The sequence below is a fragment of the Vombatus ursinus genome, unplaced genomic scaffold (assembly GCF_900497805.2).
Source record: "Vombatus ursinus unplaced genomic scaffold, bare-nosed wombat genome assembly UNPS02009173.1, whole genome shotgun sequence".
Taxonomy (NCBI): Eukaryota; Metazoa; Chordata; class Mammalia; order Diprotodontia; family Vombatidae; genus Vombatus; species Vombatus ursinus.
The window spans coordinates 2,946,954-2,961,311 of NW_020948951.1; the positions used below are offsets into that span (position 1 = coordinate 2,946,954).

A 14,358-nucleotide genomic window follows, 5' to 3' on the forward strand; every position below is an offset into this window, starting at 1 on the left:
TTCCTTCCTTCCTTCCTTCCTTCCTTCCTTCCTTCCTTCCTTCCTTCCTTCCTTCTTTCCTCCCTTCGTTTTCTCTGCCAAGAAGGAGAGTCTATGGACTAGAAAAGACAGAACAAAAATGGGCTCCTTCAGGAGCCAACACACAAAATAAGTAGGAAGTTTGAGGGTACTTGGTTTTCCTTGATTTCAAATCACCTTGCCTCTGAACACAGAGACCTGGCAGATATGATTGCTGAACCATTGTTAAAAATGATGACGCCAGGGGAAGCTAGGTGGTGCAGTGGATAGAGTACTGACCCTGGAGTCAGGAGAACCTGAGTTCAAATCTGGCCTCAGACACTTGACGCTAGCTGTATGTGACCCTGGGCAAGTCAGTTAACCCTGATGGCCTCAGAAAAAAAAAACAAAACAACCCAAGAATGATGATGCCAATACTAATAGCTAATATTTAAATAATTTTAAGTTTTGCAACACACTTTATATAGGTCATCTCATATGATCTTCACAACAACCACATGAGGTAGGTATTTTTCTTATCCCCATTTTTTTAATTTTATTTTTTATTTTTAGGCAATTGGAGTTGTGACTTGCTCAGGGTCACACAGCTAGTGTCAAGTGTCTGAGGCCAGATTTGAACTCAGGCCCTCCTGACTCCAGGGCCGGTGCTCTATCCACTTCACCACCTAGCTCCTTCCTTATCCCCATTTATAGATGAGGAAACTGAGGATGAGAGAGATGAAGTGACTTGCCCAGGGTCAAAGTATCTGAGGCAGTCTTCTTGACTCTTAAGTCCAGCACTAGACCACTCTATCATCTTGCTGATCTTTAGAGAATGGGGAAATAACAGAGGACTGAAGAAGGTTGTCTAGATTTTCCAGAAAGGAAACGTGGGAGTCTGCAAGCTATAGGCCCACAAGTTTAATTTGGGTTCCTGGCAAAATTCTAGAACATGTTATTAAAGGGAGAGTTAGTGGATGTCTAGAAAAGGAAGTGGCGATCACCAAGAGCCAGAATGGCTACATCAAGGTCATTCCAGAATAGCCCCATTTCTTTTTATAGCAGTAGCTGGGCAGAGCAAGGGCACACCTAGATTTTAGCCAATGATTTGATAAAGGCTTTTATGCTCTCTGCACAAAAGATAGATCAGAGTTCAACAACAGAGTGGGCACAAAACAGGTCAAAGGGCCGTACTTGAAAAAAATAGTCATTAAAGGTTCATTGTCAGATTGGAGGCTGGTCTCTACCACTGTGCTGTTGAACATTGTTGAACAATGATTTGGATCAAGGCAGGAATCATATACTTATCAATTTGGTAGGTGACAAAAAGCTGGGCAGGAAACAATGTGTGAGCCAGAGTTGGGCTCCAACAAGATGTTAGGGTGCAATGTTGGTCCCAACTTAAGAAGATGGCGTTTATTGGGATAGACATAAAGTCTTTTATTAATAATCTCAAATGGATTTGGGACTTCATCAATTGGGAATGTTCTCCCCATGATGTAGCTTGAAACTCATTTTAGTTTTTTACAAAAACAACAAAGTTGGAGCTGGAAACAGATCTGGATCTTGAATCTTGAGTTCTGGATCTTCTGCTTACTACCTGTATGACCTTGGGCAAAGTGTTTACTAAGTGCCTACTATGTGCCAGATACTGTGCTAAGTGTCTTACAAATATTATTTCATTTCATCCTCACAATAGCCCTGGGAAGTAAGTGTTATTATTATCCAATTTTACATACAAAGAAACTGAGGCAGATGGCAGCTTAAGTGACTTGCCCAGGGTCTCACAGCTACTAAGACCTATAAGTGTCTGAGATCAGATGTGAACTTGGGTTTTCTGGGCTCCAAGTCCAGTGCTCTCTTCTCTGGGCCTCAACCTCTTCATTTGTAAGATGAGAGGGCTGTAAGAAGTGACTTCTAAGATCTTTTTGATCCCAAGTAACATGAGGAAAATAATAGCCCCAGCCTCATAGAGCTGTTAGGAGGCTCTGTTGAGCTAATCCTTGAGGAATTCACTCGGTCAGACAAAAAGCATTGATTAAGAAAGGCAAAAAATATGCCCTGCCCTCAAGGAGCTCCCATTCTAATAGGGGAGGTCACATGTAAATAACTGGGTATACCCAGTTTCTGGGATAAGAACTTACTATTTGACAAAAACTGCTGGGAAAACTGGAAAAGAGTATGACAGAAACTAGGCGTAGAGCAAAATCTCACACTGTATACCAAAATAAAGTCAAAATGGGCTCATGATTTAGATACAAAGGCTGATACTATAAGCAAACTGGGAGAGCAAGGAATTTTACCTATTAGATTTATGGAGAACAGAATAGGAATGTATAAGTAGAGCCTATTACCTATTAGATTTATGACCAAACAGGAGATGGAGAACATTACGAAAGGCAAAATGGATAATTTTGATTATATTAAATTGAAAAGTTCTTGCACAAACAAAGTCAATGCAACCAAGATTAGGAGGAAAGTAGAAAATTGGGAAAGAATTTTTACAACTAGTGTCTCTGATAAGGGCCTCATTTCTAAAATATATAGAGAATTAAGTCAAATTTATAAGAATACAAGTCATTCCCCAATTGATAAATGGTCAAAGGATATGAACAGGCAGTTCTCAGATGAAGAAATTAAAGCTATCTATAGTCATAAGAAAAAATGCTCTAAATCACTATTGATTAGAGAAATGCAAATCAAAACAACTCTGAGGTGCTGCATCACACCTATCAGACTGGCCAACATGACAAAACAGGAAAATGATAAATGTTGGAGAAGATGTGGGAAAATTGGAACACTAATGCATTGTTGGTAGAGTTGTGAAATGATCCAACCATTTTGGAGAGCAATTTGGAACTATGCCCAAAGGGGTATAAAATGTGCATACCCTTTGACCCAGTAATAGTACTTCTAGGGCTATATCCCAAAGAGATCATAAAAATGGGAAAAGGACCCACATGTACAAAAATATTTATAGAAGCTCTTTATGTGGTGACAAAGAATTGGAAATTGAGGGAATGCCCATCAATTGAGGAATGGCTGAACAAGTTATGTTACATGAATATAATGGAATACTATTGTGCTATAAGAAATGATGAACAGGCTGACTTCAGAAAAACCTAGAAAGACTTGTATGGTTTGATGCTGAGTGAAGTGAGCAGAACCAGGAGAACATCATACACAGTAACAGCCACATTGTGCAATGACTAACTTTGATAGACTTAGTCCTTCTCAGCAATGCAAGGATCTAAGACATCTCCAAAGGTCTCATGATGGAAAATGCCATCCATATTCAAAGAATGAACTATGGAGTTTGAATGCAGATTGAAGCATACTATTTGCTATTTATTTTCTTCTGTTTTGTTTTGTTTCCTCTTTCTGGTGGTTCCTCCTATTGGTTCTAATTCTTCCTTACAATATCACTAATGGGAAAATATGTTTAATAGGAATGTATATGTAGAGCCTATATCAGATTGTGTGCCATCTTGGGGAGGGAAGAGGAGAAAAACTTAAAATTCAAAAGCTTATGGAAGTGATTGTTGATAAATCAAAATAAATTTTAAAAAAATAAATAACTGGGTGTAGATAGATCTGAAGCAGGGCATTGGCTGCTGAGGGTTCTGGGAAAGGTCTCATGCAGAAGGTGACACCTGAGCTGAGTCTTGAGGAAATCCAGGAAACTAAGAGGTAGTGGTGAGGGGACAGAATGTTCCAGGTCTGAGGGACAACCAGTGCAAAGACATAGAGGTAGGAGGTGGAGTGTCCTTCCTGTTTGAGTTGCTGCAATTAGGGCAGTGTCACTGGATCTCAGGGTGACTGGAAAGGAGTGTAGTGTCAGAAGCTTGAAAAGGTAGAAGAAGCCAGTTAGGAGGAGCTTTAAATGCCAAGCAGAGGATCTGATATGTCATCTTGGAGGTAATAGGGAGCCACGGGGACTTATTGAGCAAGAGGGGTCTGACATGGCTAGGGCGAAGCCTTAGGCAATCACCCTGTCTACTGCATGGAAGACAGAGTGGAATAAAGAGAGATGAGCCAAGGAGCCCAGTTAGAACACTGCTGTCTAGGTGACAGACAATGAGGACCTGAACCAGCATTGTGATTGTACGAAGGGGATACACAGGAGATGCAGCAAAGTAAAACTGATCAAATTTGCCACCAGATTTTATACCTGGGGTGAATGAGAGGGAGGGATCCAGGATAACACAAAGTTGTAAGCTTAGGTGCCTGGGAAGGTGGTGGTGACCTCATTAGGAATAGGGAAGTTCAGAAGAGGATTGAGATTGGGGGAGGGGTGGAGAAAGATAATGAGATCTGTTTGAGATATATTGATTTTGAGATGCCTATGGGATACCCATTTTGCAAACATTGAAGCACTATATACATGTTAGACTGTGTTATTATTATTACAAGAAGGGAGAACTACAATTAGTCAATAGTTCCTTGGAAAAAGATCTGGGGATTTTGGTGACTAAAGTCAACATGAATAAGTGGTGTGATGGGGGCAACCAAGAAAGTTCATGTGATCTTTAGCTGCAATAAAAGAGATCGGACGCTCTAACCAATCCTTACGATTGTAAGTTATAGAGAAGGTGATGAGCTGAATTAGTATAGGGAATCCTCACCCAAGAGTTTCCTGTATTGATGAAATCACATGCCTACTCCCTGTCCAGGCCTATAATATCCCTAAGGTCTCGGGAGGTGATCAGAGTCTGGCCATTGTCTGCCCTGGTCAAGCTTTGTCTGGATCTCCAGGGTCAATTCTGGATGCCACATCTGGGGAAGGACATTAAGAAGCTGGAGTGTATCCTGAAGAGGACAGTTTGCATGGTGAAACACCTTGAGATCTTGCCATATGAAGACTGGTTAAAGGCTCAGGAAGTTAAGCCTTTAAAAAACACTTGGAGAGGTAGATGACCTAATAGGCAGGGTCCAGGGTTTAAAGAACAGTCGCCTTAAAAATGTATTGGATTTATTCTGTTTTGCTCCAGAGTATTTGCTCCAAATAAATATATACAAAGCAAATAATATACAAGATAAATAGGAAACAATCAAAAGAGGGAAAACACTGGAATTAAGAAGGTTTGGGGAAGGCTTCCTGTAGAAGGTGGGATTTCAGCTGGGATGTAAAGGAGTGAGTTCATTCCCGCCTTGGGAGATAGCCAGAGAAAATGGTCTGGAAGAAATGAGAAGTTACTAAGTAGCAAATTTGAGTTTGATGTAAAGCAAAACTTCCTAACAGTCATGCTGGAGTGGAAAAGGCTGCTTTGGGAACTAGCAAGCTCTTGTTGGATATACTGTAAAGTATATACTCCTTGGAGATACCGTAAAGTGCTCCTGTGATCATATGTAAAGTCAGAAGTTACCTTTGAGATCACTCAGTACAACCCCCTTATTTTCCAATGTGGAAATAGAGATCCAGAGAAGTTAAGACATTTGCCCTGGATCACACAGAGCCAGGATCCTAGCCCAGGGTCGGAGATTCCACATCCAATGCTTTTGATATTGTTGATTTTTTTTTTAAACCAAAGTGGGTTTTGAACTACATCATTGAAGAGAACACCCCAAACTGATGTCTGTTTGGCTAGGAGGCTTTACACTGATTTCTATTAAATTTCATTTCTCTCCCAGCAAACCCCCTTGGTCTCAGGAAGGTGACTGTAGTTTTGGTATGGGTGGGTCTCCAAGGCCCCTTCCAACTCTGGGATTGTGGATTGTAAGTCTTAAAGTCCTTAAATTTGACGATGTAGAGAAGGAAGATTCTGGTGAGAGAAGTGGATGTGTGAAGGGGCTGGGAAAGCAAGGGTTAAGAGGGTCTATTTGGAAAGAGGATTGTAAAAGGAGGGAGGGGCCAGTGTATGAGTGGTTGTTCAGTGTTTTGGTCTTGTCCCACTATTCATGACCCCATTTGGGGTTTTCATGGCAAAGATCCTGGAGTGCTTGGCCATTTCCTTCTCCAGCTCAGGAGTGGGAAATTAGAAGATCTGTGAGCGACCCTTGTTTAGGGCCTCATCACCTGGACCTCTGGTCTGCAAACTGGACTTCCCATTTCCATTCTCTCCCCTCTCCCATCTGTCCTCCCTCTAGCTGCCAAATTGATATTCCCCAAACACTTCTCTGACCATGTTATCCACCCCTTATTTAAAAATCTCCAAGGTCTCTCTGTTGCCTCTAAGATAACCTACAAAATCCTTAGCCTAGCACTGAAAACCCTTCTTAATGGGGCTCCCACCTGCCTTTCACGTCAGTAAACATTTATTAAGCACCTGCTATGTACCAGGCACTGTGCTAAGTGCTGAGAATACAAAAATAGGCAAAAGTTCCCTGCCCTCAAGGAGCTTACAATCTAATAGGGGAAACAACATGAAAACCAACATATGTAAAACAAGCTATATACAGGATAGATTAAAAAAAAACAATCAAAAGGGGGAAAATACTGGAATGAAGAAAGCTAAGGGAGGCTTCCCGGTCAAGGTGGCATTTCAGCTGGGACTTAAAGGAAGCCAGGCTGGTCAGTAGTAGAAGTGGAGGAGGAAGAACATTCCAGGCAGAGAAAATGCCCAGGGTGTCTGCTCTGTGGAACAGCCAGGAGGCCAGAGTCACTGGATCAAAGAGCACCTGTTAGGGGGTCAGGGGTAAGAAGACTGGAAAGGCAGGAGGGGGCTGGGTGCTGAAGGGCTGTGAACCGCCACTAGAGCATTTTGTATCTGCTTCTGGAGGCAACAGGAGCCCCTGGGGTTGCTTCATATCACTACCCTTTGTGCACTTTCTCTCACAGTCATTCTGGTCTGTGAACTGGTGCTTGTAGGAGACATTCCATCTTCATTCTTCCTCAGGCTCTTCATCATGGGAATGCACTCAGAGGATGCCCACGGGCTTCCTTCCAAAGGCAGCTCAGGGACCATCTCCCTCCCACACCAGGCCTTTCTTGGATCTCCTCCCCTCTTCTCCATGTTAGTGCTTTTCCTCTCTATGGATTACTTTGTATTTCTCATGAATCTCCTCAAAGTAAAAATAATAACAGCCAGCACTTATATAGCGTGTTAAGCTTTGCAAAGGACTTCAAAAAATCTCATTTTTTAATCCTTAGGACCCTGAGAGACAGATGCTTTGATTATCTCCATTTTACAGATTGAGGCAAACAGAGGTTAGGTGACTTGACTGGGGTCTTCACAGCCAAGTGGCTGAGGTTAGAGGGTTTCTACTGAGCCACCTAGCTGTCATTCAGTAGAATGTAAGCTCCTTGAGGGCAGGGACTGTGTTTGTTTTTCTATCACTAGAACTCAGCATTTAATAAGACACAGCTAGGTGATTCACTGGTTAGAATGCTGGGCCGGGAGTCAGGAAGATCTGAGTTCAAATGTGGGCTCGAACACTTACTAGCTTTGTGACCCTGGGCAAATCACTTAACCTCTATTTACCTTAATCTACTGGAGAAGGAAATGGCAAACCACTGCAGTATCTTTGCCAAGAACACCCCATGTACAGCATTGGTGTGGTATTGTCCACGAGCTTACTGAGAGTCGGACACAAAAGCAATTAATACATGTTTGTTGGATTGATTTGAATGAGGGAATAGGGCTGTGAATGGAGGGAGGAATATGAAGAAGAGGTTTGTTGAGCTGCAGGCTCAGAAGGGAAGGGTCATAGCAGGGGAGGAGACAGTGAGGGAAGGAGTCTGGGAAGGGAGGAGCTGTAAGGGAAGGGGTCAGTAAGTGGAAGGGATAAGAGGGGGGAAAGAGTCTGGGAAGGCAAAGGTCTCATGATGGAAAATGTTATCCACATCCAAAGAAAGAACTACGGAGTCTGAATGCAGATCAAAGCATACTATTTGCTATTTTTTTCTTCTGTCTTGTTTTGTTTTCTCTTTCTGGTGGTTCCTCCTATTGGTTCTAATTCTTCTTTACAACATCACTAATGTGAAAAGATGTTTAATAGGAATGTATATGTAGAGCCTATATCAGATTGCTTGCAGTCTTGGGGAGGGAGGTGGAGAGGGAGGAGGAGAAAAATTTAAAACTCAAAAGCTTCTGGAAGTGATTGTTGATAAAATAAATTAATAAAAAGAAAAAAGAGTCTGGGAAGGGAGGGGCTATGAGGGGAGAGGTCCCACATCCCGCTCGTGTTCTTTCAGCCTAGATTTCCTAACTTGCCAACTCTTCACTCTATCCTTTTCACCTCTTGCTCTGGGAACTGCTTCTCAAAAGGATGCGTCAGCTGACTGGGACTATGTCACTTTTATCTTCATAAACCCAGTATTTAGTACAGTGCTTGGCACACAGTAAGTGCTTATCAATGCATCTTGTTTTCATTAATTCACTGTGAGAGGAGAAAGCTGGGAGAAGAGAGGCTGTGAATCAAGTGATCAGCTAGAATTCAAGAGCCTATTACTGCTTAAACACTGTGTTAACTCCGGAAGATACAAAGACAAACATAACACAACACCAGAGCTTAAATTCATGGGGGGGGGGGGCAACATGTACATGTGAAAGGTAATTGACATTAGGGTAGGAGATAGCATATCCATGACCAATTGGTTTCCCCATCCCCCAGTTGATATAGTCACAGAAAGCAAAGGGCAGATTGCAGAGGAAATGAGGTATTAATATATTAGTAAAGATGCATCTACTCCCTGTCTCTCCTTACAAAGTGCAGAAATATTTCTGTGATTGAATTGGAAGAGATGTTTAGGACTGGCTGAAAATTGGTTATGTCCCTGGAGACCTTTAAATAGCTAACCCTGCCAGTCCCTGGAAGCAGCCAGCGGAGAATTCAAGAAAAACTTCGGGTCAGGAGCAACTTTGTGTAGCGTCCCCTTTATCTACACCAGAGGGCAGCAAGCTACGAGGAAGAGGGAATTTTTCTCTCTTCCCCTTCCCCCATCTGACATTCTGCTTAGTAATGGAGCTACTTAGAAGAAAACACCCCATCCATCAGTTTGGGAGTTTATTTTAAGAGTTCAAGGAACAGTTGAGGGAGTTGAGGGACACGTTCCAGTCAGACAAAGACATAGAAAGGTAGTGACTGGAGGGAGAAAGCATTTTGGAGGAGTCTGACCAGAAGGCAATACAGAGGAGCCCACAATGAGTTCAAGGTTGAAGTAACCCTGTCAATCAAGAATTGGGCTGTGCAGAAAATGTGAAGAGAAAAAGGACATCAAGGCTTTGCACTATTAGACACATAAGCTGTCCTGGCTAACTGCCTTCACTACTATGACACCCTGTGTCCAGTTTTCCCATAGATTTTTTTCTTTTTTGGTGGATTTATGGAGAATAAACCCAAAGGTTTTTTTTTGGGGGGGGGTGTTTTTTTACTACGGTTCTTAATTATGTCCTCCTAGTTAATGACTTTGCTTTGAGCTATGGTGCCTGCTGGCTGACTGTTCATGGGAAGCACACCAATGGGGGCTTACGGTCCCCATAAAGGACCCCCAGAACCTGTATAAAGTAGTAGCCACCCTCCGAGGGGCTAAATGTGGTTTATTCTGATATCAATCAATCCACTTTATATGGCTGTCTGATGGTACAGAATAAACAAAAAGTAATTTGAGGAAAGGCATTAGCAGTTAGGGAGATCAGGAAAGGTCTCCTGTAGGAAGTGGCATTTCAGCTTCGTTCTAAGAGGTGACCCGGAGAGGACAGTGAGGGGAGGGGGGGGTTTTCAGGGAGGGGCGGTGAAGGAAAGGACTAAGCTGGGAGCCAGGGCTAGGCTGGGAGCCAAGGCTACGGGAAAGGAGGGCAGACGCTTTCCTTTTTTTTCCTTTCTGACTTGGACACAGCTTTGCCGCGGAGCAGGCTGGGAAGAGCTGTGAAGGGGGGGGCCGGCAGAGTTGTGCGCATGCTCCGGATCAGCCGTGGCTGCTCTTACCTCCCTCCGCCCCCATTTTTTTTCCCTTCCCCCTCCTCGGTCTGTGGTTGGGACTTGACTTCCAGCTCGCTGTTGTACGCTCCACCCCTCCTGGTTGGATTGAGATCCTGGGCCGGGTTCCCGGGGGTTGTGGTCCACCCAGTGCTGGGACGGGGGTGGGGTGGGAGTAGGAAGGGAGTTATGGAGATGGGCGACGCCGCCCCCGAATCATATTGTAGGCTCTGTCGGATCGTGTGCCTGCTGCCCTCATCTGGCCCCAGCTAGGAACACAGGCCCCTCGTGGCGGCGCTGAGGGTGCCTCTGTCTCCACCTTGTGGCCAAAGCCGTCACTGCGGCTTCCCTGCTCCTTCGCCCCTCCCTTGCCTTTTCCCGTGTTCTGCCCGCCTGGGCTGGGAACTGGGCGAGCCACATAGTGACTGTCAGAGGTTGGAAGGGACCATTGATGTCTGTCCACGCCTTAGTTCACTGACGGCTGGGAAGAGGACCTCATCATCCGATTAGTGGCAGGGAAACACACTCATGGAGTATGCAAAATATCTTTATTTCCCTTGGGCTCCGCCCTGCGGACTACCCCTACCCCATCTCCCTCCTGGCCAGTGCCCCGAAGCCCCAGGTCAGCCCGAGGCCAAAGGTGGAGTTAATCCCCGGGGCTCTTGTTTGCTGTTCTCTTGTCCTCTTCCTGTATCTCCCTCCTCACATCTGGGCAGTTCAATAGCTGAACTCTTCAAGGTTCCCTGTCCCCTCCCACCCCCCAGTCTCCCCACTTCCTTCAGGCCTTCCCTTGGTTGAAACCTCTGGGCTCCACAGCTCTGTCTTTCTCAGTCTCTTCCTGCTTTGCACAATCCAGCCTGGCCAATGACCCTGGCCCAGAGCGAAGACCACTAGATGCGGCCAATGGTGCTGTGCTGAGAGGTGCGCAAGGAACTGGCATCCCAGGCTCCCCTGGGCAGGCCCTTGGCTTCATGCCAGGGTGGGAAGAGGCGTAGCAGTTGGCGCAGCACAGCTTGGCGCAGCAGGATGTAGACCCAGGGGTCCAAGATCTGATTCCAGGAGGCCAAACGAACTGCTAGGAAGAGCAGGTGCTCCAAGGAGTCTAAGCTCCAGCCTCCCACAGCAAGTACCACCAACACCTGGGGAGGAAGGAGGGGGCAAGAAGGAAAGGGGCAGATAAGGAGGAAGGGGGAAATTATAACCTTCCTATTTCTCTTGTGATCCAAAGGGTTACTGAGTGTCTTTACAACCACCTTATAAGACAGTGTGCTCCCATTTTGCAGATAAGGAAATTAAGACTCAGTGAGTTTAGATGACTTCTACCCCATGATCCTTTAGGGAGCTTAGAATCAGATGGGTAGGGGCACCAGAGAAACAAGCACAGTGAGAACACTGTGTCCAAACTGGGGAAAAGGAGTTTGGGGCTGGAAAGGGAAAAACCTAGGTTTGGGATTCTGAAAGATGGGGAATCGAGTTGGGATGTCCCTAGGGGTGAGAGGCCCAGGAATCTCCTGTGGAAGGCATTTGGAGCAGTGGTCTGGAAAGGAGAATGGGATGAAATGACTGAGGATGTTGACTTATGGGACAATAGAACTGCTGGGATCATAGGAGTAAGTGTCCAAAGGTTTCTCTGGACTCCAATCCTTCCCCTAAGGATTTCTTGGAGGAGTACATCCACTCAGAGACATCCATTTGCCCCAAGGAAACCTACTTGGGGGTATCCATCAGGAGATGCCCATACAGGGAAGTAGCCCAGGGATGCATCCACTCACCAGTAAAGGGCTCCAGCAGATGCAGGATACCACCATGATGCCCACCAGCTGGCCAACCATCTCCACATCATGGGCCCGAGCTCGGCGTGGGACAGGAGAGGAATAAGAGGAGAAGGAAGATGATGCTGAAGAGGATAAGGAGCCACCACCTCCACCACGAGCCACCCTGCGGCTGCTCCCCTGGCGCCGCCGCCAACGTGCTCGGACTAGTGATAGTCCACTGAGCATGTTGCACACCAGGGCAGCCAGTAGAGAGGCCAGACCAAGACCAGAGAAGAGCATTGCCAGGATGGCCTCACCCCAGCCCCTTGGCTGGGCCAGTCCTATGAAGCACCAAGTTCCTGGGTACTGCAGCTCATAGCGCCCCACATGCAGCAGGGGCAAGAGAGCAATGCCTAAGGCAATGCCCCAAAGTACCCCAAGTGTCAGGCGGGCCCGGGCAGCTGAGACCAGGCTGGCATGGAGCAGGGGTCGGGTCACTCCTACGCAACGCTCAACTGCCATCCCACAGCCCAGCAACAGTGGGCACAGGCCAAAAAAGACCATACAGACCCCCATGAATTGGCAGGCAGGGCCAGCAGGAGCCAGATCTGTGGCATAGAGCCGCAGAACCAGGGCCCCCGGGATCACATGGCCAGCAAAGTCTGTGGCCACTAAGACTGTGGCAAAGAGCAGGAAGGGCGCCCGAGTACGGCGACGGCGGAATCTGATGAAGGCCCGGGCAAGAATGACCAAAGCCAGGACATTAGAAACAGCGCCTAGTGTCATGGAGAAAATGGGCATCGCTGGGGATGAGGCTGGGTGGACTTCTGAGCTGTTGGTTTCTAGGCATGTTGAGTTCTCCCCTTGCCAGCTGAGGTTGTACAATGGGCAAGGGGACATGTCAGGTGGCAGTGGATGTCTGAGTAAGAGGAGAAAAAAGGAGAGGGAAAGGGAGGATGATAGCCAAATAGGGAGGTTGGTATTCCTTTTGCTGTCGCTATCCAATGTCTCTTTTATTCTTCATCCCTCTATACTCCATCATCCCTACATCCCCCCAATTCTCCATCCCTCTTGCATAGCACTTCCCCCCAACTTTTCCTTTCTCCTGAGTCTTCATCTCTCCACACTACCTCCCACCTACTCCCAAGCCCCACCCAATTACATTATCCATTCTTCCCCCCATCTCTACACATATTTAGGGCCCTTGAACACCAGACTGTGGCAGGTTTGCCTCATCCGCTTGCAGGGTGGCATGGGGAGTGACCTTTGGCCTAGATCTGACCCCAGGTATCCCAAGAAGGACTGGGAGGAAAGGGTAGAGGGATCAGGTTCAGAGAGACATAAAAAAGAAGCAGATGGTAGGTACAGGGACAGAATGGGAAAGACATAGGACTGGGGGGCACAGATGAAGCTGAGTGGGAAGACTGAAATAGATAGAGGGGGGAGAATAAGAAACGAGCAGACAAGAACTGATGGACGGCTCAATCAGAAAGGTTTGTAGGACAAACAAGAAGGTGCCAGGATAGGGAATAAGAGTTGACGGGGTGGGGTTATAGAGGAGGATCAGACACAAGTTAGGGGATGTAGAGGCTAGGAGGGACAGACAGGGTGGAGAAACAGAAGTGGGGGACAGAGGTAGATGACACATTGGGTTGGGGATAGACAGATGAGAAGGAATAGAAGGGGTTCTCCCTGCTCAGCACTCTTTCCCAGGCAGCCCCACCCTGAGCCCCTCAAGACGCTGCTCCCGTATCTCCCAAGTAGGATGAACTGGGGAGCCCAAGCTCCTGGGGCCAGCCCATTCTGGCCTCTTTTACCTGATGCTCCTCTTGTGGCCCTGGGCCCCGGGGACCCATCCCTCCAGGCTTGGCTCCGCAGCAGCACTCCTTCTCAGCCTCAGCGCCCAGCTGCACTCTCCCCAAGGCCAGTAGCTCTCCAGGGCCCCGGCTCACTGAGCTCAGGGGGGCGGCTCCTTTGCTCCCTCCCGCCCCCATCCCGCCTCCAGCAACCCAGAGCCGCTCCTCCTGCACCACCCTAACCCCCTATCACCCCTCATCCCTCTCAGCTAACCTGCATGAGGTCCAGAGGGAAGGACTGCCTATTCACATCTCCAAGCACTGATCCTATTAGCAAGCAGACACCCCCTCCCCTTCTTTATTTAAGACAGCACCATCCAGCATTCTTCCTGGGAGCCAGGGTCCATGAGAGGGAGGCACCCAGTTTCTAGGTAGCTGTAGGGTGGGGCTCTAGCAGAAATAGGGGTAGGGAGAACCCAGGGACGCTGTTGGCACTGCAGCAGTCCCATCCTCCCAGGCCTAGTGTCACCAAGGCCACTTACTTGGCAGCCCTCCTTCTCTGACAGTCTGTGGCCCCAAAGGGGTTCCTTGTCCCTCAACAGTAGATGCTAGGTCTGGGTCCAACTCAGCTAATCCAATGAGAGGGACCCCAAAAGAGGCTATACCCTTACTACCTAGTCCCACTGGTCACTGTGACCAGGGGGTCAAGAGACTAACAATTATCATGACTCCATGTCCACAGCACATTAAAGTTTACCAAATGCTTTCCCCACAACAACCCCGTGAGGTAAGCAATGCAAGGATTATTATTCTTGCTTTACAGGTGAGGAAATGGAGGCTCAAAGGGGGTGGATTTGCCTATGGCCACAAAGCTAATGTCAGAGGCAGGATTTGAACTGTTCCCAACCAATGCCAGGCCTTTTCCCACTGCACCTTGCTACAAGGCATCCCCT

General features: G+C 46.8%; 1 protein-coding gene across 2 annotated transcripts; it reads right to left on the reverse strand.

Moving 5' to 3' along the window:
- Window positions 1-10,650: 10,650 nt before the first annotated feature.
- Window positions 10,651-13,587, reverse strand: PTGER1 (prostaglandin E receptor 1). 2 transcript variants are annotated; one of them, XM_027851036.1, is made up of 3 exons: window positions 13,427-13,587; window positions 11,628-12,528; window positions 10,651-10,994 (listed from the first exon to the last, which is right to left on the reverse strand). In XM_027851036.1, the coding sequence occupies exons 2-3, from the start codon at window positions 12,507-12,509 to the stop codon at window positions 10,746-10,748; spliced, it is 1,131 nt and encodes a 376-aa protein (XP_027706837.1). In that variant the 5' UTR covers window positions 12,510-12,528; window positions 13,427-13,587; the 3' UTR covers window positions 10,651-10,745. The 2 variants fall into 2 exon arrangements, with proteins under 2 accessions (XP_027706837.1, XP_027706838.1); XM_027851037.1 differs by lacking the exon at window positions 13,427-13,587 and having other exon boundaries at window positions 11,628-12,690.
- Between the last annotated feature and the right edge of the window lie 771 nt (window positions 13,588-14,358).

Coding starts and splice junctions, on each gene's coding strand:
- PTGER1 (XM_027851036.1), bottom strand. CDS start 12,509: ATGTCCCCTTGCCCATTGTACAACCTCAGCTGGCAAGGGGAGAACTCA. Junction 10,995..11,627: donor TCTGCTGGAGCCCTTTACTG/GTGAGTGGATGC, acceptor CTTCCTCCCCAG/GTGTTGGTGGTACTTGCTGT.